At 55.3% G+C, this 9,723-nt stretch overlaps 2 protein-coding genes across 2 annotated transcripts; one reads left to right on the top strand and one right to left on the bottom strand.

The window, feature by feature from the left end:
- Positions 1 to 1,976: 1,976 nt before the first annotated feature.
- Mif4gd (MIF4G domain containing) lies at positions 1,977 to 6,329 on the top strand. Its single transcript, XM_013113404.3, has 5 exons — positions 1,977 to 2,108; positions 4,608 to 4,717; positions 4,872 to 5,027; positions 5,136 to 5,228; positions 5,648 to 6,329. Exons 1-5 carry the CDS (start codon positions 2,027 to 2,029, stop codon positions 5,873 to 5,875), a joined length of 669 nt encoding a protein of 222 aa, XP_012968858.1. The 5' UTR covers positions 1,977 to 2,026; the 3' UTR covers positions 5,876 to 6,329.
- Positions 6,330 to 6,797: 468 nt separating this feature from the next.
- On the bottom strand, positions 6,798 to 9,712 carry Mrps7 (mitochondrial ribosomal protein S7). The gene is made up of 5 exons (XM_005069923.4): positions 9,556 to 9,712; positions 8,836 to 9,027; positions 8,681 to 8,744; positions 7,940 to 8,107; positions 6,798 to 7,274 (listed from the first exon to the last, which is right to left on the bottom strand). The coding sequence occupies exons 1-5, from the start codon at positions 9,636 to 9,638 to the stop codon at positions 7,053 to 7,055; spliced, it is 729 nt and encodes a 242-aa protein (XP_005069980.1). The 5' UTR covers positions 9,639 to 9,712; the 3' UTR covers positions 6,798 to 7,052.
- Between the last annotated feature and the right edge of the window lie 11 nt (positions 9,713 to 9,723).

The raw sequence follows: 9,723 nt of genomic DNA, 5'->3' as shown, positions 1-9,723 counted from the left end.
ATGCTCTCCAAGCTTGCCCACAAATCTGATCCTGTGGAAGCATTTTCTTAACTGAGGTTCCTGCTCACATGACTTCAGTTTGGTATAGAACCATTTAGTGCACAGGGTTGGAGAGATGACTCAGTGGTTAAGGGCACCGACTACTCTTTCAGAGAACCCAGGTTCAATTCTCAGTATGCACATGGCAGCTCACAACAGTCTGATCCTGCTCAAAGTGATTTGATACCCTCATATAGACATAAATACAGTCAAAACACCAATACACATAAAAATCATTAAAAAAAAAAAAAACACTACCAATGAGGTTGCAGCTATCGAAAGCTGGGAGCATGGAGCTCACTGAACAGTCTGCAGCCTGACAGACTGAGTCTGCCAGGCAGCTCAGCTGGTCGGTCCTCTTCCGACAGCTTGACCGATCTTGAGAGTGCTGGGCAGCCCACTCATCGCCGCTTCTTCCAGGTAGCTGTGCTGCTGGCCCGGGCCTTTTTCAGGCAGCTTGGCCTGAGTGTTGAATGCATCTCAGCGGTCCTCATTGCTGACCTGTCCTTGGTACGGAGGGGCTCCCAGAAGCCTTTGAGTTGTTCGCTCCCCTAGAATATTCGGTATCTTTTTTTTTCCTTTTCTGCTTTTCGAGGCAGAGTTTGTTTCTCCTCTTAGATGTCTCATCTTAAAACCTGGGAGGCTGTAGTCGGCTGCTGAGTCGTTCAGTTTGCTTTTTTTATGAAGTAAAGCCCATGCTCCTCATTTGCTACAGAGGAGAGTTCTCTTTCGTACCTGTTACCACGACTGCTTGTGGCAGCTCTTAGCTTTGGCTCCCGGTCGCCTGTGTGCCTGTGAGGTGGGGGAGGCCACAGCGATGTTCCCGACTCCACTCCAGGAAGGACCCAGGGCCCTTTCTCCCGGACTCTGCCCCTTTGATTTAAAACTTGTTTTGCCAGGGTGCGTCCCGGCCCTCACACGCCCTCCGCTTTAACCAGCCGAACCCCGGAGGACGCTGCCCAGCGACTGACTCGCCCCTCCTCCCGGGCAGGCCACGCCCTCCCGAGGCTCCTCCCACGCCGCACGGCCGGGGAGTCTGACCCAGTTCACCTGAGTCTTCCCCCCTGCAAGGGACATGGTGACCCTAGCGTGGGGTGCGACCCGGCAAGACCCAGGGCTTCATGCGGAACGGAGAGCGAGTCCGGCCGAGCGGTCAGAAACGAGGCTGGGGTGCGCCCGGTGAGGAGGGGACAGGGGACGGTGAGCGCTCCGCTCGGCGCGGCGGTGGCGACGTCGCAGACGTCGGGTGCGAATCCGTCTCTGCGCCAAGCGAGGGAGCGGCCCGGGGCGGCGGCGGGGTGCGCGGGCGAGGGCGAGCCGTGGCCGGTCGGCCGGCAGGCGGCGCAGGCGAGCAGCTCAGGCGCCTCCATGCGAGCTGCGCTCGGCTTCTGCGCGCGGGCCCACGCCGGGCGCGCGCTGCGCAGCCCCGGGGACGCGAGCGCCCTCCCACGCTGGCCAGTGCGAGCCCAACGGCTGCAGGGGTGGGTGTTGTAGCCTGAAAAGGACTGGCAAACGCGGGCGAGAAGGGCTGGTATCAGGATCCGCGGCTTGGACAACGCCGGCAAAGGAACTGAGCCAGAATTCTCCGTGCTGGATAATTTGGGCGAGTCTGACATTTACCACCCCCCTCCCCGACAACCCAGTTCAGTATATGCTCCCCCGAACTTACCCTGATACTGACTGGTGAATTCCCGCTTCATTCCTCGTAAGTAATCGCAGGAGCCTGGGTTTCCTTAGGCTGAGCTGCAGGTGCCTACTTGGTGCTCAAGCCCTTCACCAGAAGCCAAGTTTGGTGGGCTCTCAGCCAACCACTGACGGCGACGGAAAGTCCAGTTAGTCCTGTCCAAGGCCCTGGCTCGCCCCACCCAGTGCCTACTGGACTAGAACACGGAGCTCTGAGAGTCTCACGCGAAGCCTCTTCGGTCTTTGCTCCTCAGGTGCCGACATTAGTTTCAGGCCAGTGGAAAACTGCTGGGACTAGACCGTCATGGGGGAGGCCAGTAGAGATGAGTATAGAATCCAGTCGTTTGATGCAGAGACCCAGCAGCTGCTCAAGACCGCGCTCAAAGGTGAGCCTACCAGCCCTTCTATTGGGGCAAGAGCTCCGAGGGGCTGGCTGAGTCCCAGAGGCAGGCAATGCCCAGCCTCCCTGTGTCTCCCCGAGAGTAAGTCACAACCTAACTCTTGGACTGGGAGACGAGCTCCATCCAGGCCATTATTTTTGAGAATGAATCACAGCCCTGTTTGAGGTCATATAAAGCCTTCAAATGCCCACGAGAGAGGGAACAAGGTCGTCCCTTTAAAGCCTTTGCATTCGGTGCAGTCAGGCAGCTCCGTTGAATGTCCAGAGCTGCCTGACTGGGGACAGAGGTTGGGGAATCAGCTTGCTGGAAGAGATATGTCATTGTCTGGCCCCGTGTCCTTCCAGTGTGACACTCAGGACAGAAGTCTGATTTAACAGTTAGCAGTGGCCACCCTGTGCCAAGCTGACAGTGTCTGCAGGGCTCATGCCTGCAGCTTCTGTGTTCTGAGCACACTTGGAGCCATGGGGTGGTGCACAGCTATGACCCAAGCAGATTACAGAGGCAGGAGGATTAGCTGCTCCACTTTGAGAGTGCCTGGGGGAGGGGAACCGGCCAGCAGTTTAGATCACTGGTTGCAAGCCAGGCATGGTGGGCTCCTTTAATCCCAGCACTGTGGAGGCAGAGGCAGGTGGATCTCTGTGAGTTCCAGACTGGTGTGGTCAGCTCCATCGTGAATTCCAAGATAGCCAGGGCTACATAGACTCAGTCTCTCTCTCTCTCTCTCTCTCTCTCTCTCTCTCTCTCTCTCTCTCTCTCTCTCATACACACACACACAAAAGCCACACACACACACACACACACACACACACACACACACACACACACGGGCATACACACACACACACACACACACGGGCACACACACCATAAAGAGCACTTGCTGAGGACCGGGAGTGGCTCACAGTCATTGGTAACTGGAGTTCCTGGGACCCAGGCAAACACATGGCATGTAAACATGCATGCAGACAAAATATTCATACATATAAAACGAATGAACATAAAAAATTGCATAGTGAGCTACAGGCCAGCCAGCGCTATTAAATAGCAAAATTAGACTGTCTCAGAAGACAAAAAAAAATTGTAGAAGTCTTAGCATTCTTCAGCCTGCTGCCAAGAAAATAAAACATATATCCCAAGAAACTGCGTTTGTACTTTGGTGGCTCCCAGCCTCATAATCCTATACTTATTTATTGACTAGGCACAGGATCTCTCAGTGTAGCCCCGGCTGGCCTACAATACAGCTCACTATGTAGACCAGGCTGGCCCCAAACTCAGGTCGGCATGCCTCTGCCTCCTGAGTCAGAGGCAGGCAGATCTCTGAGTTCGAGACCAGCCTGATCTACAGAGTGAGTTCCAGGACAGCCAGGACTGTTTCACAGAGAAAACCTGTCTGGAAACAAAACAAAACAAAATTTAGCTTATTTATGTGTGTACCTACTTGTGTGGATGTTCACGGCCCATGAACATGCAGCACCTGTGGAGGCAAAAGGGGGGGTGAGAGAGTCTCTGGAACTAGAGTTACAGGCACTGTGAACAGCCCAGTGTAGGAGCTGGGTACTGAACCTGGGTCTTCTTCAAAGGCAAGTGCTCTTTTTTTTTTTTTTTTTTTTTTTTTGGTTTTTCGAGATAGGGTTTCTCTGTGGCTTTGGAGGCTGTCCTGGAACTCGCTTGGTAGTCCAGGCTGGTCTCGAACTCACAGAGATCCGCCTGCCTCTGCCTCCTGAGTGCTGGGATTAAAGGCGTGCGCCACCAACGCCTGGCAAGGCAAATGCTCTTAAAGGCACCCTTCAGCTTCCCTATTTCCTGATTGGACAGCCACGTCCTGACGGTGAGAGCTCGTGTAGGCATGGTCACAAGCACCTGCCTGGAGACTACATATTTATTGGTTTGGCTGCGGTGTGTCCAGCCTTTGGTTCCACACATTGTAGTCAGGCATAGTGCTTGGTCCCTAGTTATACCCTTTACACCTCCAACTCTGACTTTTGTTTTCTAGACAGGGATCTCACTATGTAGCTCTGACTGACCTGGAACTTGCTATGTAGACCAGGCTGGCCTGTCTCTGCCTAGGATTATAGGTGTGTACCACTCAACCCAGCTTTCTTTTTTTTTTTTTTGAGACAGGATCTCATGTAGTCCAGGCTGTCCTAGAACTCTGCATGTAGCCAAGGATAGCCCTCTTGACCCTCCTTGTTTCTATCTCCCGTGCCATCTTGCTGGTTTCCCTTCATCTTTTAAGCATGTGATAGGATGTTCTATAAACATCTCAGGTCCTTGGGTGTCGTGGTACACGACTTTAATCTGGTACCCAGAGGCCGGCAAATGTCTGTGGGTTTGAGGCCTGATCTACATAGAGTGTTCTAGGCCATCCACGGCTACCTGGTGAGAGCCTCTCTCACAGAAAAACAAACCCCTCTAGTCCTTAGCAGATGGAGGCAAAGAGGATTAAGCAGGCATCTCTAGACTGCGCTCCTGTCTCTACCCCAGATCCAGGTGCCGTGGACTTGGAGAAAGTGGCCAATGTGATTGTGGACCATTCCCTGCAGGACTGTGTGTTCAGCAAGGAGGCGGGACGGATGTGCTACGCCATCATCCAGGTTGAGGGGGCTGGCAGAGAGGCGCCGCCTTGAGTATGGCACCCCAGGACCAGGCACAGGCTGGCCAGCAGAAGACACAGGAGTTTACTATAGCCAGAGGCTAGGGTGGGCGGAGTGGCCAGCGCCCTGCTTACCACCGTCTCCTGGCTCACAGGCAGAGAGTAAGCAAGCAGGCCAGAGTGTCTTCCGCCGCGGGCTCCTCAACCGGCTGCAGCAGGAGTATCAGGCCCGGGAGCAGCTGCGAGCCCGCTCCCTACAGAGCTGGGTCTGCTATGTCACCTTTATCTGCAACATCTTTGACTACCTGCGGGTGAGGCAGGGGCGGTCACCCTGTGCAGCAGTGACGGCCTGTTCCCAAGGCCGGACTGTTCCTCATGGTCACTAATGCTGTCCCCTGCACCTCTTGCTCTCCTGACAGGTGAACAATATGCCCATGATGGCCCTGGTTAACCCTGTCTATGACTGTCTCTTCCAGCTGGCCCAGCCTGAGAGTCTGAGCAGGGAAGAGGAGGTGAGTGGCCGTTGCCCAAAAGGCTGTGGAGGGCATGCTGGCTCGGGGTCCCAGTGCCGTCCGTGGAGGCTGCTGCTCCTCAGCAAGTGCCTAGTAGGGGCATGTAAGGCCTGTACCAATTACAAGACAAACCACAGTGTCTGGAATTTATCCAGAAGGCACAGCAGCCAAGGCTCCAGGCTCGCCAGTCGGGGAGCCAACCTCTGCCAGGAGTGGCGAGGGTTGTGGCACAGCTGGCCCAGGAACCAACTAGAGTCAGGCAGTGAAGGCCAAAGCAAGGCCCGGTGAGATGTTCCGGCACGTCTTTGTGGTGAATGTGGGCAGTACCCCCTGGATCAGAAGGGAGGAGCCATCAGAGGGCAAAGCACGGTACTTAGCAGTCCTCTCTGGCTGACCCGGCCTTCCCTCTGCCCCCGCAGGTGGACTGCCTGGTGCTGGAGCTGCACCGGGTTGGGGAGCAGCTGGAGAAGATGAACGGGCAGCGCATGGATGAGCTCTTTGTCCTGATCCGGGATGGCTTCCTGCTCCCATTAGGCCTTAGCTCCCTGGGCCGGCTGCTGCTGCTGGAGATGATCGAGTTCCGGGCAGCTGGCTGGAAGACGACGCCTGCTGCCCATAAGTATTACTATAGTGAGGTTTCCGACTGAGCTAGGCTGTGCTTGTGGCTGCACACACCTTCCTGTGTGCACCAGAATCCTGGCCTCTCTAGACCCTTCCAGACTTCACTGCTGTGGTTCCCTCCCCTCGCTCTGAATTGTGGAGAAATCCCCCTTCCTCCAAGTCCTCTCAGCTTCCCTTTCCCACCACTCCCACCCGGGCCAGGCAGGGAAAGGCAACTAACAACCACTGAACTGTGTAACCACTGGTGCAACACTACCTTAGTGCCTCAGTTTCCCCAACTGTAAAATGGGCCATCATAGCCATTGGTGGGATGCTTTGGGATGTTAAGGGCAGAGTACAAATTACAAGGGAAACAGTTTTATACGTTTTGTACAGAGACTACTGTGGAGATAGCCTGCATCCTTCTGCTACCTTCCATGAGTGACAACACCTCACCAGGTTGGGGTGAAGGTTTTCTAATAAATCTTTTCTGAAACCAAACTGTTTCATTTTGTAACAGCCAATGGGGTACCCAAGCTGCTGGGACCTGAGTTTCTCGGAAGAAATCTCTAAGGAGACATGTTCTGCCTTAATGAAGCAATGCGACAGGAGAACCAGCTTGGATTACTGAGCAACACATGTCCCTTCGGAAAAACGCGCCCCTTCCTGTGGAGGGGCCGCCTGACTCTAGTTGTACCCATCCAATATGGGAATTAAGAAAGGGGGCCGGGCGTTGGTGGCGCACGCCTTTAATCCCAGCACTCGGGAGGCAGAGGCAGGCGGATCACTGTGAGTTCGAGGCCAGCCTGTCTACAGAGCTGATTCCAGGACCGGCTACAAAACAATACAGAGAAATCCTGTCTCGAAAAACCAAGAAGGGTTTCATGGGATCTAAGACTGTGTTACAACAGGCTCTCTCCATCCTTAGGTTGCTTCCAGAACTTTCCATCAGGGCAGTAGCTCAAGTCGTTTCTTTATAAAATCACTTTATTAGTATATGTGTAGATGTTTCCCTGCATGTACGTCTGAGTGCTAGGCATGCCTGGTGCCCACAGCAGTCAGAAGGTGTCAAATTATCTGAGACCAGAGTTACAGAAGGTAGTGAGCCTCCGTGTGGGTGCTGGGAATCGAGCCAGGAAGAGCAGCCAGTGCTCTTAACCTGTGAGCCGTCTCTCAGCCCCTCTGGTTTCTTGTGGGAGTCCTGGACTTTTCCGTCTGTGCCTGCTACCACCAGCGGTAGTGGGCCAGCGCGCGGTTGGCCTCCGCCATCTTGTGCATGTTGTGCTTCCTCTTGATGACGGGGCCCCTGTTATGAAAAGCCTCCAGCAGCTCATTGGACAGTTTCTCGGGCATCAGCGTCCGCCGGGGCTTATTCTCTCGGCACTCTGTGATCATCCACTTCATAGCCAGGAAGCGGCGCCGTCGGTCCGAGAGAGGTACAGGGACCTGGATGAGGAAAGGGACAAGGGGGCTGGGCCAGCAGTGTGAGGGCCATCGGCTCCTACAAGTCCCATGTCCTGTCTCTAGAGCAGTCCTGGGATGGGCCCTGAGGACAGAACCTGTCTTCTCAGACATCCCCTTATCTCAGGGGACATTGAGTAAGAAACATCACTTAGTAAACTCATTAAGCACTTTCCTTCCTAAAGAGAGGCTTGGCCAAGTTGACACAAGCACGAAGCACTACCACAGACCAAGGGTGCCTAAAAATACGACCATCTACACGAGAATCATTTTCCTGGCTCCCACTGCATGCCGAGCACTATACCACACACTAAAGATACTGAGTTAGGAAACAACCTAACGGGACAATGTGATTAAATGCTGCCACAGGGATGGCTACTTCAGTTCAATCACGACAAATGGTCATGGGGCAAGTTACAAACGCAGTCCTCTACCCCGAGCGCATAGCTTAGGCGACACAATACGGAAAAGGGAAGGAGCGTGGGCTCCCAACAATGCTGCCGAGTCAGTCTGTTCTCTGCCTTCGCACCTTCTGCCTGGGGTTTTCGCCTTCTGGGCCTCAGATGAGCAGACCCGACAGTGCCCAGCCTCCAGGGGTTATTACACATGCAGTTTCTCAAGTGGGCTGCCCTGCTTTCTTGCCCTCTCACCTGGTAGAAATGGCCCCCTTTGAGGATGGGCACCAACCCGATCACAGGCTCACAGTTTTTCAGGGCCTGGTGGAAGACCCTGTAGGGGTTGCGTTCAATGGTGGCCTGCTCCTCCGCAGTGGCTACTCGGTACTTCTCAAACTGCTTCCTCTTCACGGCTTCCAGGGTCTGCAGAGAGCGCGAAGAGGCTGCTCAGCCACCTCATCTGCACGCCAGTGACTGCACTCGGGAGGTGGAGGCAGGAGGATCTCTGTGAGCTCGAGACCAGCCTGGTCTACAAGAGCGGGTTCCAGGACAGCCCCCAAAACAACACAGAGAAACCCTGTCTCGAAAAAACTAACCAAACAACGACAAAAAAAAAAAGTAAAGAGTTCAAGGTTATCCTCGTGTGTAGCAAGATCCAGGCTGTGCTCCATGAGACCCTCGAGTTTAAGGTCCTACTGCTTTGATAAGACTGACCCAAAGAACAGGTGAGAACCCTGCCCCCTTCCCCCACCCCTGGCCAGGGTTTCCCTGTGTAGCCCTGGCTGTCCACCTTGCCTTGTCTGACTCTTGAGTGCTGGAATCAAACGCCTCTCCAGTGATGGGATTTCAGGTGGGCGCCACCACTCCCAGCTCTCAGAAATACATTTTAGGGACAGGTCTAGTTCTGAAGCTAAGGGTGGGGAAAAAGGCCAGACACAGTGCACAGGACAGGCAGAGGGGAAAAAGAGAGCAGCCAAGAGGAAGAAACGGGTTTACCTGCGCCATGAGGGATCTGGCCAGCGTCTTGTTGCCTCCTTTCATCATCATGTTGGTAAATTTGCTTCAAGGAGAAAAGCATGCTTAGTTTCCCTTCAGCAGAGACCTTCCCCGGGCTAATCCCAGCCCGCGGAAGAAGAGCGTGGCCACCTCACCTGATGGCAGGGTCTGCAAACACCGAGCTTGTTTCCGTCGCTGCCGCGGCTTTGATGAGCTGCGTTTTCTTGAGCTCCTGGTCATACTTCTCGTCTTCGGTGAGTTCCGCCACGGGCTTGCGGTAATATTCCTTGTCAGTCAGGGGGTCCCTGAATTCGGGGGCATAGCGGCTACCCCTCACCTGTGTTATCCTGGGAGTGGGAAGAGGAGGAAGGAGGCACGAACTCCACAAATGCATCTGTGACCCCACAAACCAACAAGCTTGACTTAATAATCAGCCTGTCTGCCTTCACGCTGACGAGGAGCAGCAACGCTGGGGCCGCCAGCTAAACCTCAACAGCGCTGGTTTTGCCTCTGGTCCCAAGAGGTAGGAAGCCCGCCCGCCCGCCAGCCCCGAAACGTCGTCGGCCCCGGCAAACAGCACTCGGGGGCAGCTCTCCCCACCCGCCTAGGCAATTCCAGTTCCGAGATCTCGGGGCAGGGCCACACTTTCGACTCGGGGCAGAACCGGTCTAGATCAACCCGACCTGCCAGGCGAGGGGGCAAGCCGCCAAACCCTCAACCTGGCCCGTTTAGTAGCTTGACCGAGCCATCCGCGTCCCCCGAGCAGCGCTCTGTCGCCCCAGGACTCAGCGCGGCTCGTCCCGGGCTCCTTTCCTGTCCCCGGGGCCTCCCGTCACAGCCCGAGCGGCGGTGCCAGCTACCCGAGGCCTTCTCACCCTGGAAGGTGGCAGACAGCAAGCCTCACCCCCAGACCCAGCCCCGACCACCGTCGAGCAGCCTGCAGCGCGGGCGCAGCCATCTTGGCTCGCTGCGAGGACCCCAGAGGACTGCCCGCGGCGCGCCTGAGGGAGTGACGGACTACGGGGGTGGGGTAGGGGAGGACA

This window comes from Mesocricetus auratus, unplaced genomic scaffold, assembly GCF_017639785.1.
Source record: "Mesocricetus auratus isolate SY011 unplaced genomic scaffold, BCM_Maur_2.0 Super-Scaffold_100007, whole genome shotgun sequence".
NCBI lineage: Eukaryota > Metazoa > Chordata > Mammalia > Rodentia > Cricetidae > Mesocricetus > Mesocricetus auratus.
This window is presented reverse-complemented; position numbering and strand designations above follow the sequence as displayed.